This window comes from Molothrus aeneus, chromosome 25 (assembly GCF_037042795.1).
Source record: "Molothrus aeneus isolate 106 chromosome 25, BPBGC_Maene_1.0, whole genome shotgun sequence".
Lineage (NCBI taxonomy): Eukaryota > Metazoa > Chordata > Aves > Passeriformes > Icteridae > Molothrus > Molothrus aeneus.
In genome coordinates, this window is record NC_089670.1 from 5,823,486 (window position 1) to 5,840,134 (window position 16,649).

Consider the following 16,649-nt stretch of genomic DNA (forward strand, 5'->3'; position numbering starts at 1 on the left):
TGGGAGGCAAATACTCAGGAAGAACCAATGCAGACCTGCTCTGTGGAGACCCTCCCTGGTCCCTGCTGAGCAGGGCCCAGATTCATCTGCAGGGGAGAAAACAGCCTGCTTTGGTTGAACAGCATAGCAGGGAGCACTGCTGAGCTCCACAGCCACCTCCTGCTGGAGCTTCCAGCAGATTCTGGGGTTCTGCTTAGCCTCAGCTGGTTTGGGGAGAAGCATAGGGTCCTGTTCTCACAGAGGAAGGGTCCTGGTGGGGGGTGGGATCAGCCTTTTTTCACTGATTCAAGAGGAGTTTGCCTAAACAGGGATTGGAGAAGGTGGGAGTGCCACAGGATCATGCCAAAGGCCAACAGTGCAGCAGTTGCTCTTGCAATGCAAAATTTTGGTTGAACACTTCCAGATCTAGGCTGCATTGAAGAGCTGGCCAGGAAAGGGAGTGCAAAGACAGTCTTAATTTCTTTTCTTTCTATGTCTTTTCTTATGAACAGTTGAGGATAATATGGTCATGGTCAGGATGCCTGGTGCCTTCCAACAAGGGATGGGGCAGCATCAGAGCCTGCAGGGAAGTGGTGGGATATGGGCTGGTGGATATGAAATGCCAGGCAGTGGTGTAGAGGTAGGTGGCAGTGCCTGTGGCTCTCAAGGCAGAGCTGTGGAAAGAGAAAAGCATTGGCATTGGTAAAGAGATGGAGAAGTAACAAAACAAAAGAATCACTGCTGGAGATGGGAGTGGCATCTGCCTTGGGTCCTGTCTTAGGGTAGTGGTGGCAAAGGTGAATTAACACCACAAGGGATGTGCCCTGCTCTCCCAAGAAAGAAGGTTAAAGCAAAGCAGTTAAAAGCCCCAGCGCCTGCTTCTGTGAGCGTGAAGAGAGAGATCCAGGGGTTGCAGGGTGGGGTTTGGAATTGGAACATTTTGAACTGGTTTCCAGCCAGTTCCTGGCTGCAGCAAACAGCTGAGAGCTGAGCATATAACTGTGAGCTTGTTGAGATTTCTGCTCCTGAGGCTGGCTGCAAAGCCCCAGTGGAGCCTGTGCAGAGGCGAGACGGGCTCAAGAAAGGGAGGAAATCCAAGGACTGACTTAGGACACAGACTGGCTTATTCACTGTGATTTCTGGGTTTTTCCATTGTTGCAGTGAGGAATCAGCTGGTGCTGCCGAGCGTGCTCCGGACCGTGTTATGCAAACGGCCTGGCAGCCCTGCTCTGGTCAGCAGCTGTCAGTCTGAGCAGTGTTTGCACTGCAGGACTAATTTGGGGGAGAAAATAGGCTTCTGGGGTGGGAATGTGGTTCTGGTGAGTCTGTGGCCAAACAATGATGTAATATGTGGGACCGTGGTGCAAACCAGGCCATGTCAGGCTTTCAGTGTTTGTCAGCCCTGAGATGTGATGCCCTGGAGCAGCTCACCTCAGCACCAAGAGCTTCTCACCTCTGGAGAGATGATCTGACCTTGAGAGCTCCATGCTCCTGCTGGAGGGACCTTCTGGTCACTGTGAGATTTAAAACTCTTTGATCAAAACAATGGTATTTTGGCTTATGCCTGGTTCAGTAGGCACCACAATGGTCATGCACGTGCTTTTCTCTCTGGAGAAGCTCTTTGAGTGCCTTGGTCAGGACCTTTGAGACAGAGAAGCAAGAGATAGATAGAACCTTCTGTGTTTTCCTTCTTTGCCTCTTCAGTTTGCTGTTCCATGATTCTGAGGGTGCTTCTGAGTGTGCACTGCTCATAAAGCTCAGGCAGGGAGCTGGGGGAATGATTGGAAAAGAAAAACAAATCACCTTTAAAGCATCATCTTCTATCTAATAATTGATTTTATTTTTTCTCTCTGAGCAGGTTCAACCACTTTAATATTCAGTGTAATCATTTGATTAACAATTCCTGCAGTTATGTTACTCTGTGCAAGAGCAACTGGTGGGTGATATTTAAAACCCTGCCTGTTTCTGCTGGACTCTGAATCTAGGGACTGATCTGTGCTCCTTTTCTGAGAGTCTGATACTTGAATTTCCCCTTGTAAAAAAAAAAAAAGTCATCTAACAGCTTACTGCTTCTGCAGAGATTTTGGCCAGTGTGGATCAGGTTGGAGCAAAAAGCCAGTGAGGGCCTTGCAAACCCCATCCATAAATACATTGTACCCATGTATATTTCTGGAACAAGACCCTTTTCAAAGGTTAAACTGCTCAAACCTAAAACCTCCTTCTCTTTCTTCCTCTCACTTTCTTCCACCCTTTTTATGTTTGCTGGCTGAAACTGCAGATCTGGCGGGACAGAGACACTCTCTTCCTGCAGGGATGTGTGTGCTGTGGCTGTGGACACAGGTGAAGTGTAGCTTCCTTGTGAAAATGCTGGGACATAGCTGCCACGATGCTGGTGTGAGGTGGGAGGCTGTCCCTGCTTCAACTCTCCTGCCAGTCCTGATCCTGAAGTATATTTTAGGTGGATGCCAGGTTATTATTGGGGAGAAAGGTGTCTGCTCCTCAGATCCATTTCTCCAGACTCAAGTAGTGAATAAAAGGAAATTCTTTCCCTTAGTATTTTTTGATTTCCATGCCTCGGCAAGCACATTCCTGTGGTGGGAGCTGTTTGGCATCTGCCACAGCTGGCACCTCTCCCCTGGCTCCTGGTTGTTTGTGTTTTGAGCTGCTCAGTGGACAGCTCTGCTCTTCCCACACCAAGTTTTGCAGCCCTCAACTGGCCAGCAAATGTCCAGCCGTCCTCAAAAGCTGCCTGGCTCCCACTCATGGGTGGCTGGCAGTCTGCAGGTGACAATGGAGCAGTGTTGGTGTCCCTGTGCCGCAGTCAAGGGGAGCTGAGTCCTGGCCAGCTCCTACCTCACATGTCCCCTGGGACCAGCACTGCAAGGACATTGCAGAAGAGGCAGGATTATCCTGCCACCTCTCTTTCTTAATTGATTAACAGTTCTGCAAACATTCCTGGTGATTTGCAGATGCTGGACTCCCCTCCTCTCCTTCTTAGAGGTGTTGTGGGCTAAACAAATAAATACAGTTTTTGAAGCAGTATAAATATAGATTTGGGGTGTTTCTTTGATGTTGCAGGTCCGACCTGGTTTGATACAATACTGGACATAGTGTTTTCCATGTTTAATCTTTGTTTTTATAAGTATGAAAGTTCTGGCATATCAAGACAGGCCCATAGTTAAAATAGTCCATTGCTCTTTTAAGCCTGATTCTGTAGCTTTTAGGGGATCCAGATCTGGTTTCCTGTGACAGTGCAGACTTGCAATCACCTTCTTGGAGTGGCACCTGTGTAGCTGGCCTTGGGGTGCAGCCCTCCTCTTTTTGGCTGAAGGTGGGGGCTCAGGCATCTTCTGGGAGTGTCCAGGAGTGTCCCAGCTCTTGTGGAGCTGAGCCCCTGGCACAGGGTGCTGGGCTGGGAGCAGGGTGGGAGAAGGTGCAAGTTCAGCAGTGTCCCACAGAGTTGTCCCAAGGGCAGAGTACACTCCAGACAGTGTTTGAGGAGCTGTGGTGAATGGGCAAAGGGAGGTCCCAGAGGTTTCCTTGAGTTCCCCTCTCTTCCAGGCAGCTCCTGTCCCAGCAGCAGTATCCAGGGTTCTGAGTTCAGACCTGAATTGCCATTTTAATTTTAAATTCTTGAAGAGTCCCATCATTGCAGTATGGAGTCTGCTTGTTGAGCTGGAAGAGGTGATGGTGGGTCTACCTCCTTCCTTCTGATGGTTTTCTTCCACTGTAGCATGGCCTCCACCCATTGATCTGTTGCCAGTTTGGCTCCCCATTGATGTCCACCCACCCTTCCCTTCTGCCGATTCCAGCAGCTGCCGGATGAGGCTCTTGGCCTCTCCTGTGAAGCTCACCCAGCCCTTACAGCCTCTCCCAGCCCTGCTGTGTCCACCCTGCAAGGCACCAGATGTTCCCTAGCATCCCACTGCTCTAGCCAGGACTCTTGTCCTGGTTTGCAGAGCCTTCTTCCCTTGTGGAGCACCACTGATCCATGCAAGACTTCTGACTTTCCCAAATGTTCCCCAGCCATTAGGCTCCTCTGTTCTCAAAATGGAAAATGGGCTTCATGTGGTGACAATATTTCTGCTTGTCCTCGGCCTCCCCATCCCACCCCACCTTGTTTTGGGGAGATCTGATGAGTAGGTGGTTTCTGTAGCTGTAGAAATGGGCTGTGAGAACATTTAAAATGCCTCATAGAAATAACAAGATTCCAGACTTCCAGCCATGTGTTTGGTTGCAGCTGAGCTCTCCAAATCCATAGGGATGTTATCTTTGCCCCTAGATTTTTGCTGAGTTTCCTTGTCCAATAGCATCCTGATACCTCCAAACCAGTGGTTTTCTACCTTCATGTGACCTTTGTACATTTCCTATCACTTTTTCATTTTATTTTCACTTTTCCCAAATGCATTGGCATCAGCACTAGGGAGGATGGAGTTAATTGCACAGCAAAGACCTTTTATCACACTGTGGATAAACCAGTAACTGCCCATGTCTTTGCTCGTTGCCACTGGGCAGCACTTGTGCACTGCTGGCAGGAAGAGGGAAACACTTCCAAGCCTCAAGGCTTCTGCTTGGCCTGGAGAGAAGAGAGGCAGCTTTAACTCAAGACCACGAGGAGAAGCTTGTCCTCACTGGGTAATAACAGGAGATTCATTACCAGTGCAGTCTCAGCCCGGGCACACTGGGTTGTCCTTTCGGTCTCCTCCTGAGGCAAAGCCATTGTGTGCCACAGCACAAAGAAGGTGCTTTGGGCACCTAATACTTCTGGGATCTCTTTAAAGCCCCATCCAGACTGGGACTGTCTGGCAGCCCTCTTGGTGGAGAGAGATGTCAACAGGGTGGCCACCCTTAGAGATTTGTCCTGCAAGACTTGTTTGTGTCCTGATGTTTTTGACACAAAGATGGTACTGTTGCTGGGGAAGGAAATGAGATCTCAGTGTGACACAGGCTGGATATGATCAGAAGTTGTTTTTTGCAGCAGCAGCAGCAAAGTTGACCTGAAGGTTCAGGAATATTCCAATACAACTGGGGATAGTGGGATATCTCCAAAGCAAGGAGATGCATGTTCCCAGGGGACAGAAAAGTTTAGGGTGATCTTGGAAGTGAGCAGCTGAGTGAGGGAAGGTTCTTGCTCAGTTGAGAATGAGTTGAGAATGTAACACGCTGGCTGTGATGGGAAGGGATGGGGTTGACTCAGGGAGATATCCAAGACAGACGCACTCGGCACGGATTTAGGGATAATTAGATCCAGCCAGCGTGTTACCCTGAGAGGGGTTCAAAGGGCCTCTTAGAAGTCCCTGAACACATCTCTTGGGTTGTCAGTCTGCTTTCTGTTGTTCATGATGCCCTCTTTGAAGTCTGAAAATCCCTATTATTTCACAATCAATTTGCTGCTTTTTTTCTGAGGCCAATATTTTTTCTGAGGCCAATCCAGCAAAGCTCAATTTCTGTAGGCTTTAGTTTGGCAGTTCAAGTCCTGCCATCATCATCCTCCAGCATGGCACTACTGCAGGGTGGTGACGAGGAGTATGAAGATCCTCCCTGAGCAGTGCTCAGGTCCAGGGTAGGGTGTCCTCCAAGGAACTCATGCCTTTCTGCAGCCCTGACCTTCTGCTCCAGTCCCACCCAGTATAACCCACTTGGGGTACTGGTGGTTAAAACCCCAGCCTTTTCATTACAGCCTTTCAGCAGCAGTTAAATTCGGAGGACACTGGGTGTTTTTATTGCTGTTGAATGCCAGGGAAAACCAAGGAGCAGAGGGCTGATGTGGCTTCTTCCAAGTTATGCAGTAAATAAGCAGCACAGTTGGGAAAAACCCAGGGTCTTAAGAGTCCCCACAGTCCCCACCAGGTCAACTTGCCTCCCAAATGTTTACTATAGAGACTGAAGTCTGATTGTTCTTACTTTATTTTTAATTTTTAGACGCTTCCCTCTTCAGGCTGTTTTGCCTGTTCCACAGTGACCAGTATTTGAACAGCACTAGCAGGAAATGTTTGGGAAATGTGCTTTAAAAAACACAGTTCTGCTAAGATGTTCCTTTTATTCATGGTTTATACAGAGGCTTGGGATTCACAAAGAATGAATCTCTTGTTGGTAGGAGCAAGTTAGGCAGCAGTTTGTTTTGGAGCTGTCTTTGTCATCACTGAAGGCAGGACTGATCTGGGTGTTGGGGTGTCACTTGTGGTCCTACAGTAAAAAAAGGCTTTGAGGTAAATTATATTTTGTATTCTTGTAGCTCCTCTTGAAGCCAAGGGTCCAAGCTGGAATCTTTGCCTCTGGAAAGCTCTGCTTTGACACCACATACAGCTCCAGTGGAAATTATGGAGCTGATGCTGAAATTATTGGGTGAGGTTTTCTGGACTGAATTACACCAGATGACAAGGCTAAATGATGTTAAGTGTCCCTTTGGGTCATGAAGGCTAGGAATCTTCATGGATATCTCCAAGTTTAAATTGGTGTGTGGAGTTTTGTGGAAGTGTTGCTTCATCTGCTGCTGACAATGGACATGTTGGATGGTCCACGTGTCAGATAAGGGTTGGGAAGACAGCTGTGCTGGCACAAGAGTTTGCTCCATCCCCTGCCTCCATCCCAGGAATACAGCTGTGGATAACCATCCTAAGAGGGAAATAACATATTGGAAATAACATCTGGAGCAACATCCTGGTATCTGGCTACAGAGTGGTGTGCTGGTGTAGGCAGAGGAAGGCAGTAATTGGGAAGCAGATGAGGGGCTGGAGGTTCAGCCCTGTGTTGCCCTCTGAACCAGTTGGGAAGCCCATTTCTGAGGGTGTGAGAGTGTTTATGGGGACAAGCCACAGGCCAAGGCATCAATAGCTGGTGTTTGGGGTATAGGGCACAGTGCTAGGCATCTGGGGGAGCCTGGTGAGCCTCCAAACTCACAGCATCATCCTGCCAGGGAGTTGCCTGCTGCTGCATCCAATTAAACTGCTGGAGCGACCCGGAGAGGCAGCAAGGATTGACTCAGGGCTTGGCTGGGATCCTGGGACCAACACTGCAATTCATCCAGCAGAGTAAAACAAAAAAACAAAGGCACTGGGATTTTTAATAAGTGTTTAAGGTCTTGGATTTGGGTCTGGTCAGTCATTTGATCCAGCCACAGGACTCGTATTAATGGGTGGGAGAGAAATCCAGTCTGAGCATGAGACGCTGTGGGTTTGCACCCAGCTGGGAAGTTGTACTTGTGTCTGGGAGCAGAAGCCTATTCACAGTTGCTCCCTGGGGGCTGCCAGGCTCCAAGCAGAGCAGTTTGCACCAGATGGTCCCTGCAGCATCCTGGAGAAGTTCTCCTCCAGATTCCTGGATAAAAGCAGGGTCCAGCTTGGATTCATGCTGACCCTGGTGCAGTCAACAAGAGCATCAGCCATTGTGACAGACTGTGCCCAACATGAGATCCTGCAGCAGCTCCAAGCAGTGGAAAGCGCCAAGTGCTCCAGGGTTATTACACACTGTTGTACCCCATACCAGTGTTGTCTTCAGCTCATTCACAATATTTTCATCCTTGTTCACGTGCTTCATCATAGTCCTTTGCAAAGCTCCACATTAATTTGGGGCACAGTGCCTGGAGTTGGGTGAGCACCACGACCATGTAGGCACACCTGGGCATTTACTCTGAAGGAACTGACCAGATCTGGGTGCCAGGGCAATTTGGGGGTGAGAGCTGCTCACGTGTTAGTCTGGAGAACTGCAGGAGAAATGAGGAAATACTTCCCACATCAGCCCTTTCACAGCCATGCTCTCCCAGCAAAGCAGCCACAGGTGACATTACTGGGATGGCATTACTCTGAGTGGGTCAGAGACACCAGAGCAGTGTTCCAGCAGCTCCCACTGCTGAAACACAGCTCCCAAGAGCTGGAGATGTAGCAGCAATCCTAGCAATGGTGCAATTGGTGCAGCTCAGAGCTGCTCAGGGCACCTCCTGTGCAGCTCCTGCTGCCTCAGCCTGGCCACTGAGCTGGGCATAATTTTCCTGGAATTTTCCTCTGAGGAGAAGTGACCTTCAGCTAAGGTGGCTCAGAGCCTGCCATAGGGATTAGCTGTGAGGGAGGTTTAGCAGCAAGAAGCTTTTGTCCTGCTGTGAGGCTTTGGTCTGTAAGGGCAGCTGTGCCAAGTGTTGAGCAGCCTCGTGATGCCTTACAAGGATTACAGGGGCTGATGTCTGCAAAAGGATATGCAGCAAGCAGCCATGCTGCAGGACACAGTTTCCCAGAGAGGTCTGCTGCTGGCTCCAGAGTTTTTCCAAAGTGATGTCTTATGTTCCCTGAGTTATTAGAGATGCAAGGTGAACTCAATACCTCGACTGCAAGGGCACCAAGGCAAAGTCAATGTCTGGCAGAGATGGTATGGGACAGGGCTTGGAGAAACAAGGGTTGAAAAGAGGATGGTGAGCCCTCCAAGAATAGCAGTTGGGGTGTCAAAAGTACATGACACCCCAAGTATTGTGGGTGATGGAGTCAGGAGTACTGTGAGGGAGATGAAGAAGGCCATGGCAGGCAGGTGCAGTGATGCTTTAACTCCTGTTTCTCCAAGACTCTCTGGCAGAAGTGTCTGGAGGGCCCCATCCATAGCCAGCAGAGCAGGACTTCCTGTCACCTGAGTGGCTTGGGAGAACATCCTCCTCACACCCCACTCTTCCCTGCAGTCATGACCAGCTTTGTCTTTCCTGTGCTTGAAGCCATGTGATCCCCTTTCCCCCTGAGACACATTTCCTCTCCTGTGTTTGCAGGTTGCCTATGGGACCACAGAAAACAGCCCGGTCACCTTCATGGGGTTCCCCAATGACAGCATCGAGCAGAGAACTGAGACAGTGGGATACATCTTTCCCCACACAGAGGTGACCATGACCTTTCCCACGTGCTGCAGGTGCTCTGCCAGCAGCAGACCTCACTCCATCCTCCTTGTCTGGTGCCGATGAACAACTAAGACCTTCTTCTCTTCCAGGCAAAAATTGAGGATCCAGAAACAGGGCAATCTGTGCCTCTGAACACTCCTGGGGAACTTCAGATCCGTGGCTACTGTGTCATGCTGGGCTACTGGAATGACCCTGCCAAGACAAGTGAAGTGATCACTGCTGAGAGGTGGTACAAGACAGGGTGAGTCTGAGAACTTCTCCCAGATGGTCCCACGGGGTGGCACTGGATGAGGATGCATGGGTGTGTATAGGAGTGCTTGGCTGGGATTTCCAATGTAGAGAAAACTGTCACAGCTTATCCCTCTGATCTGTCTGTGACACTTAGAACTGCTTTTAGCACAGAGCCCTTCGTGCTGAGTGTCCCCGGAGAGGGGGATTGTCACTGGCCATTTGTGCATGGAGGGATTGTAGGGGTACAGGGCAGGGCCAGGCATTGCCTCCCCCCTAAACCCTGGAGCTTGTGTGGATGCTGCCAGTTTCTGTAACAGGAGCTCTTTTATCTCTTCCATGTGCTCGGGTGGCACCTCAGCCATTATCCTCTGATACCACCCTGGCTGGGTGGGAGCATCAGCCATTCTTCCACCCAGCTGGGACAGGACTAGAAGGGCATTGTCATTGCAGGGACATCGGGGTGCTGAATGAGCATGGCTACTGCAAAATTGTAGGGCGTTGCAAGGACATGATTATTCGGGGAGGAGAAAACATCTATCCAGCAGAACTTGAGCAGTTCCTCCACACCCATCCCAAGGTTGAGGAGGTCCAGGTGAGTGGAAGGAGGTGGGGTGAGTGAGAATCTGGTTTTGGGAATCTTGTACATAAAGCTTCTGGGATTGCTGCTTGGAACCTGGTTGTCTTTCCCTGTTTTCAGCATCAAATTCCATGTAATATTGGTAAGCAAGGAGGAGGGAGAGGTTCATGGGATGGAAGGGGCATGGGGCATATGGATTGTGGCAATCCCCTTGTGTTCCAGCTGCATGTCTGCAAAATGCTTGTCATTATTCAGTTTTAAACTGCCTGTCCACTTTCATAACTCCCTCTGAAATTCTCACTCAGAAAGCAGTCTGGAAGGACAGTTTTTACTGATAATTGCTCAACTCTGACATCCAGGAAGACTCTTCCAACAAGCCCCTGGAGATGAGGAGTGAGACTTAGTTTCACTCCTTTGCAAGACAGCAAAGATTTCCAGGACTGAGCAGCTGCTCCCTGTCTGCTGGGATTGTTCTCCTCCAGATTTTGTGCCAGACAAGTTTCCCCACAAATAAACTGCTTATTTAGTCAGAGTTCTGCCTGTGCCAGGCGAGCATCTCTCTTTGGAACAGTCCCAGTGCAGATGGGTTGCAAACCAGCCCTTTTTGTGGTTTCTAGGGCTTTATGTCACTGCTCTGGACTCAAAAGGATCAACGTGTCTCTAGCAGTTGGAGATAGTGGTTCAAGGCAGGGAATGACAGTAGGATTCTTGTGGAATAGTGGGAGCAAACTTTGGAGAGACCTCAGGCTTGGGAAGCCCATTTCCTGGTGTCACAGGCAGAGGCCCACTAAGATCTGTGATTATAAGGGTTTCAAATAATGCTTTAATTCAACCTCATCCTTCCCCTGCCATTCCATCTGGAGATTCCGAAGCACTCATGGCAGCCTACCAAGTCTCCTTGTTGTTTGTGAAACCTCTTGCCCCAATTTTTTGGAAGCAGAGGGATGATGACAGGTCCATGTTGCATCCACAGTGCTCCAGCACCCTGTGGTATGGGGTCAGGGAACACACCATGGGCCAGCACACAGACGCTGTGGGAGGCCAGGGACATCCCCAAGGGTCATACTGTCCATCTCTCCCAACCCAGGTGGTTGGTGTGAAGGATTCAAGGATGGGAGAAGAGATCTGTGCCTGCATCCGACTGCGGGCTGGGCACGACTGCACCAAGGAAGAGATTAAAGCTTTCTGCAAAGGGAAGGTGGGTTCCCAGTCCTCAGTTTCCTTCCAGACCAGTACACCCAGTGGCTGCTGGGAACTGGTGGATGAAAGCCCATGGATTTAGAGCACTGGGGGACCCAGCCCTGGCAGTGCCAGGCTGTTCCTTTCAGGTTGTGTAGCCCTAGTTTTTCTCTTCCCAGATCTCGCATTTCAAGATCCCACGTTACGTTGTGTTTGTGAGCCAGTACCCACTCACTGTCTCAGGCAAGGTAAGAGGGGGCTGGGGCAGGGCAGGAGCCCTGGCATTCTGTCCCAGCTCTTCTCTGAGTCTCTCTCCCTGCTCTCTGCCCTCTATTCCAGATTCAGAAATACAAGTTGAAGGAGCAGATGGAGAAGCACTTGCAGCTCTGAGACTGGGAAGGCAGAGCAAAAAGCAGGATAAATCAGCTCCATTTCAGTCAGCTCTGAGTCTGGTTTTCACCTGTGCCTTGGGCTACGCAATGGAGACTTTCCCTGACATCAGGCTGATGGCACTTTTAGTCAATAAAACAGAGCGCCTTTTTTCCCCAGGTGGGCTTGTTTCTTTGCCAACAGAAATACTGTGGTGTGAGGAAGGGATGCTCATTTCTGGAATTCTGTCCAGTTACTGAAAGACCTTATGAAGATTTAAAAATTTTGAGTGTCTCTGAGCAACTTGGCTGCAGCCTTTTCACAGGAGTTGAACATATGCTGGTGGGTATTTTACTGACACTCTTAAGTCCAAATGCCCTGGCCTGGCTTCCCAGGATAGGTGATACCTTTTCTCCTTGGATGCTGTAAGACTCCTGGGTTATTTAAGAGCAACTGAACTTGAAATAAGGGGCAGGGGTTTCAGAGAATGAGACTTTGCATTGGGGCTCTCTAAAACTGGCTGGAAAAGCTCACTGTTCCCACACCTCCCCCAGGTGTTTCCCCAGAAAAAACCTTCTCCAAGGTAGACATGGCTTTGTTTATTTTGTTGTTTTGGACAAGATAGACAGTAAGGTTGTTGCAGAAATACCAAAATTCTTGTCCCATCGGCAGCGTGAAGCAGAGCGTACCTGGGACAGCATTTTACGGGAGTTATTTGGTACCTCCCAACCATGAAACACTCCTGTGAGAAGAGGGATGGCAGAGCTCCTCTTTGCCAGCAGAAGTGTCCCACCCCAGCTGGAAAGCAGATAATGTTGCTGCCAACTCTCGCTGACCTCCTGCTGTCTCCCTCCTGGTTCCTTTCCCCACAGAGCTAATGCCGGGCCCCTTCCATGCTGCAGCTTCCTGCAGTGGGTGGAGGGCAGTGGCACAACAGGGAGAAAGAAGAAGCATCAGCAGGTCTCAATCCTTCATCTCACAGCTGGACTGTGGGCTCTACCCATGGAAGCAGACGGCGGGGCCATGTTCCCTGTCCACGTCTGCACTCTGAAAGAAAAAGACATGGGTGGTTTGTGTCAGACTCCTTTTGTACATTGTCTTTCCAGCAAGTTCTTCTCCTGTTCCCACACTGCTCATGGGACTGGTTTCAGCACTGATCCTTCCACATTTCACTCAGGTCTCCTCCCTTTCCTGGTTACCTCTGTCACCTTCCTTCCTGAAGGAAGAACTTTTACCTACGTGATAGGAGCTGTAGCCAGGGACCTTGGGGACACAGAGGGCCTCTGTGACTGATGTCTAGGGAAGGACTGTTTACCTTCTTTTGCTTCCCACAGCCCTAACCCAGGTGCAGGACAGGCCTGCAGTGAGTGGAGTTTCTCCTCCCCTCCCTGATCAGTACCTCCACACTTGGCACAACCCCTACCCTGCCCACAGGTGCCCCATGTACTCGCTGTAGATGGGGGGCAGTGGATAAGAAATACCAGTGCCACCAGCCCTGGCTGGTGAGGACAGACACACTGCTAAGAAAACCAGTGGGTCCTGGTCACAGCCAGCAGAGGGGGAACAGTCCCTGCCACCCCACTCCTGCTCCTGTTCTGGGAGTGGGGCAGCACCATCCATGGGTATGAGCCCTGGCTGAGCCTGGTCCCAGGGAAGCCTTCCCTACCATCCCATGCCTTCCCCAGAGCATATCCACCCCTCACCAGCCAGGACACCTCCCGCAGTTCGTCCTGCCCCTTCCCAACCCCTGGGATTATGCATCCCCGGCTGTAAATACTCACGGAAGAGGAAGAGCTGGCTATTTTGGCTGCCAGTGGGGTCTCGGTGTGTGCAGTGCTCCAGGCTCGCTCTATGGCTTCTGCCCTGCCCCTGCCTGAGTCCCACTCTTGTAGTCCTCGCTGCCGGAGGGGGATTTCCTGCCCGGAATCTCCCCGGAGAGGGAAGGTTACATCAGGGGTGTTTTACACCGAAATACGCGTTACTGGCCTGGGAACAGGAATCTGCAGTCCCAGCCTTTGTCATGGGCATTTCAGAGTTCCTCGTGACTATTAATACAGACAACTACTGACGTCGGGGTTCGTCAGCTGCGGGTTTGCACAATCCTGAGTGGGGACAGGCCACCTTCCTCCGCCGAAACTCCGGAAAACCCTTCCCGGCCCCGAGGAGCAGCTGAGGAAGGATGCGGGGGCAGGTCCCAAACCTCGTTCGGACCGTGCGTCTGGGGAGGACACCGGGGGAGGACACTGGCCCTGGCATCCCCAGCACCGGGAGAGGACACTGACTCCTGCATTCCCGGCTCCGAGGAGGACACTGACCGCAGCAGCCCCGTCATTCACAGCGAGCATCTTCCACACAGCCCCGTCGGGAGCGAAGGGCTTTGCCCCCGATCCCTCCCCCGACCCCTGCGCCCCGCCCCGGTCCCGCGCAGGCCGGGGGCGGCCCCGTTCGGTGCCCGCCCGGTCCAATGGCGGCGGCGCGGAGCTGGCCGCGGAAGTTGGCGGCTGTCGCTGGGGCGCTGCCCGGCGGGGGCGGCCCGGGACGAGCACCGGGACCGGCGCCAGACACGGCCGCCCCCGCCACAGCCGCGCTCTACGTGCACGTGAGCGGGGACACGGGGGGACCCCGGGGTTTGTGTATGTGCAGGGGCGCCCGGGAGTCACGGGTTTGCACACGTGGGGACACACGTGGGTCCTGGGGCTTGTACTCCTTGAGGGGCACGGGGCTGGCACAGGTGGAAGGTGAATGTGGCTCCCTGGGGCTCACTCACACGTGGGTGCATGTGGGACCCCGGGGCTTAGACTCATCGGGGAGGGCCCAACCTTGAACATGTCATGGGGCTAGCCTGAACTGAGGGGTCCTCGAGCCGTGCACATGAAGGGGCACACCTGTGGGTCGTGTGCCTTGTGGGGCAGGTGGGGGGCACTGAGGTCCATGCACTGGGCTGGGGGTGTCCCCCCTCGAAATAGAGTGGCTAGGGATGAGGGCATGGCCGTCCCCCACACGCCCCGTGCCCGCAGTGGCCCTACTGCCGCAAGCGCTGCTCCTACTGCAACTTCAACACGTACGTGGTGCCGGCGGTGGACGAGGCGGCCGTGCGCTCCTGCCTGGTGCGGGAGGCACAGACCCTGCTCCGCCTCAGCCAGGTGCACAGGTGGGTGCACAGGGTGGGTGCACAGGGTGGGCTCAGGGGGAGTGCTGGGCCCTTCCTGCCCACCTGCAGCTTCCCACCCTCTGCCCCACAGCGTCACCTCCGTCTTCTTCGGCGGGGGCACCCCCAGCCTGGCCAGCCCCGGCACTATTGCGGCAGTGTTGGAGGCTGTGGCAGGGGCTGCCCACCTTCCGGCCGGTGCTGAGGTCACGCTGGAGGCCAACCCCAGCTCCACCAGCGCATCTGCCCTTGACGGCTTCAGGGCAGCTGGGGTGAACCGCCTCTCCATCGGCATCCAGGTGAGAGGGGCTCTCCCCGCCGCAGCCGCTGCAGCCCCCCGTGGCCCCATTGTCACCGTGCTCCCCCCGCAGTCGCTGGATGACGCCGAGCTGAGGATGCTGGGCCGGGAGCACACAGCGGCAGAGGCACTGAAGGCTGTAGAAGCGGCTCGGGGGCTCTTCCCTGGCCGAACCTCCATCGACCTCCTGTTTGGGCTGCCGGGACAGAGCCGGGACGCCTGGGCCCAGGGGCTGGAGGCGACCCTGAGGGTCTGTGACGACCACATCTCCCTGTACCAGCTGACGCTGGAGCGGGGCACGGCGCTGGCAGCGCAGGTCAGGGGCGGGGCCCTGCCCGCACCCCCCCAGGATCTGCTGGCTGACATGTACCAGACGGCCCGGAATGTGCTGGTGGCCGCCGGCTTCCGCCACTATGAGGTCTCCAATTTTGCGCGGAAGGTGGGATGGCCCCCATGCTGTGTACCCCAATGTCATGCTGGTCCCCCAGCAGGCTCAGCCACTCCTCTCACGCCAGGGCTCTCCCCCAGGGCGCCCTCAGCACCCACAACCTCTCATACTGGCAGGCTGAGCAGTACATTGGTGTGGGGCCAGGTAAGGGGGTGATGGGGGGGCCAGTGTGGGGGGGAGTGTGTGGCTATGTGCCCCGTGAACTCCATTGTCCCCCTACCGGGCTGCTGCAGGGGCACATGGGCGCTTCGTGCTGCGGGCTGAGGGCGGCTGCGGCCGGGAAGCTCGTGTGCAGACCCTGGAGCCTGTCGCCTGGATGCGGGAGGTGCAGAGCCAGGGACACGGCACCAGGAGTCGGGCGGTGCTGAGCCCACTGGAGCAGTGAGTACTGGGGTCCCCCCCTGTGCCCCCTCCCTGTCTGTGCTGCACCACAGCTCTCTGTGGTGTCTCTCTGTCCCCACAGGCTAGAGGAGCTGCTCACCCTGGGACTGCGCACGGATGAAGGCATCACACACAAAGTGAGGAGCCATCTGTGGGGACAACCCACATCGACCCAATGCTAATCATAGAATGGTTTGGATTGGGTGGCACCTTAAGGCCCATCTTGTTCCGCCTCCTGTTGTGGGCAACAGGAGGGACACCTTCCACTAGACCAGTTGCTCTGAGCCCTGTCAAACCTGGCCTTGAACATTTCCAGGCATGTGGAACTCTGGGCAACCTGTGTCAGGGCCTCACCACTGTCACAGGAGAATTTCTTCCCAATATCTAATCCAAATTTGCCCTTTCCATCCATCCCTTTTTCTGTCACTCCACTCCCTTCTCCAAAGCCCCTCTTCAGCTCTCCTGCAGCCTCTTTGGGTAGTGGGATGCAGATGCCCCATCACTAACACCCTTCTCTTGCCCTGGGCACACAGCGCTGGGGGCATTTCTCTCCACAGCTCAGCCTGCAGGCCGTGTTTGGAGAGCCGGGGGAGGCTCGGGCACTGCAGCAGGAGGGCTGGCTTGTCCTGGACAATGGGTGAGCCCCGGGAGCTGTGGGCAGAGCCGGGGGTCTCCCTGGGGCACGGGCTCTCACCACCACTTCTTTCCCAGTGGCCTGCGGTGCACCTGGGCCGGCCTGGCCGTGCTGGACTCGCTGCTGCCCGACCTGCTCTGGCAGCTGCAGCGGGTGCTGGGTGCTGCCCGGCTCCCGTCGAGGGGAAGAACGGCAGGGGAACGAGGCGGTGGCGGGGCGCGAGGGCTGTAAGCGGCCACAATGGATAATAATGGATAATAAACCACAAGAGCGGTGTGCTGGCTGAGGGGTGTTGGGACAGGGGCGCTGGCCGGGGGAGGTGTTACTGCACGGCAGGCTCCTGTATCCCGGTGTTCCGGGTGTCCTGAGGCCCGGTGTCCCGTGTCTCTGGTGTGCGGGTATTCTGGAGTCCCGGCACCCCAGTATCCTGCTGTGTCCGCGGATCCCGGTGCCCCGCCACCCTCTGTTCTAGCCCAGTGTTCGGGGTCCCGGAGCCCCAGCCTCTCAAGATCCTCAATGTCCCCTTGTCCCCGGCC

The 16,649-nt window shown here is 53.6% G+C and overlaps 2 protein-coding genes and 1 long non-coding RNA gene across 3 annotated transcripts in view; 2 read left to right on the plus strand and 1 right to left on the minus strand.

Annotated features, from left to right (window-relative positions):
* The window catches only part of ACSF2 (acyl-CoA synthetase family member 2), a 36,062-nt gene extending 24,679 nt beyond the window's left edge, over window positions 1–11,383 (plus strand). The window contains exons 11-16 of the mRNA XM_066565651.1: window positions 8,723–8,830; window positions 8,938–9,089; window positions 9,530–9,671; window positions 10,744–10,854; window positions 11,015–11,083; window positions 11,175–11,383. Of these exons, the coding sequence (XP_066421748.1) occupies window positions 8,723–8,830; window positions 8,938–9,089; window positions 9,530–9,671; window positions 10,744–10,854; window positions 11,015–11,083; window positions 11,175–11,225 (633 nt within the window). The 3' untranslated portion in view covers window positions 11,226–11,383. The remainder of the gene's footprint in view (window positions 1–8,722; window positions 8,831–8,937; window positions 9,090–9,529; window positions 9,672–10,743; window positions 10,855–11,014; window positions 11,084–11,174) is intronic.
* Window positions 11,384–11,787: 404 nt separating this feature from the next.
* LOC136566557 (uncharacterized) lies at window positions 11,788–13,549 on the minus strand. Its single transcript, XR_010785041.1, has 2 exons — window positions 12,986–13,549; window positions 11,788–12,251 (listed from the first exon to the last, which is right to left on the minus strand). It is a non-coding gene; the product is annotated as an uncharacterized lncRNA (long non-coding RNA).
* A 119-nt stretch (window positions 13,550–13,668) lies between these two features.
* RSAD1 (radical S-adenosyl methionine domain containing 1) lies at window positions 13,669–16,392 on the plus strand. Its single transcript, XM_066565703.1, has 9 exons — window positions 13,669–13,803; window positions 14,222–14,355; window positions 14,447–14,651; window positions 14,724–15,089; window positions 15,179–15,242; window positions 15,332–15,479; window positions 15,562–15,616; window positions 16,013–16,116; window positions 16,191–16,392. The coding sequence occupies exons 1-9, from the start codon at window positions 13,669–13,671 to the stop codon at window positions 16,342–16,344; spliced, it is 1,365 nt and encodes a 454-aa protein (XP_066421800.1). The 3' UTR covers window positions 16,345–16,392.
* The last annotated feature ends 257 nt before the right edge of the window (window positions 16,393–16,649 follow it).

Coding starts and splice junctions, on each gene's coding strand:
- RSAD1 (XM_066565703.1), top strand. CDS start 13,669: ATGGCGGCGGCGCGGAGCTGGCCGCGGAAGTTGGCGGCTGTCGCTGGG. Junction 15,243..15,331: donor GTACATTGGTGTGGGGCCAG/GTAAGGGGGTGA, acceptor GGGCTGCTGCAG/GGGCACATGGGCGCTTCGTG. Junction 15,617..16,012: donor ATGAAGGCATCACACACAAA/GTGAGGAGCCAT, acceptor CTGGGCACACAG/CGCTGGGGGCATTTCTCTCC.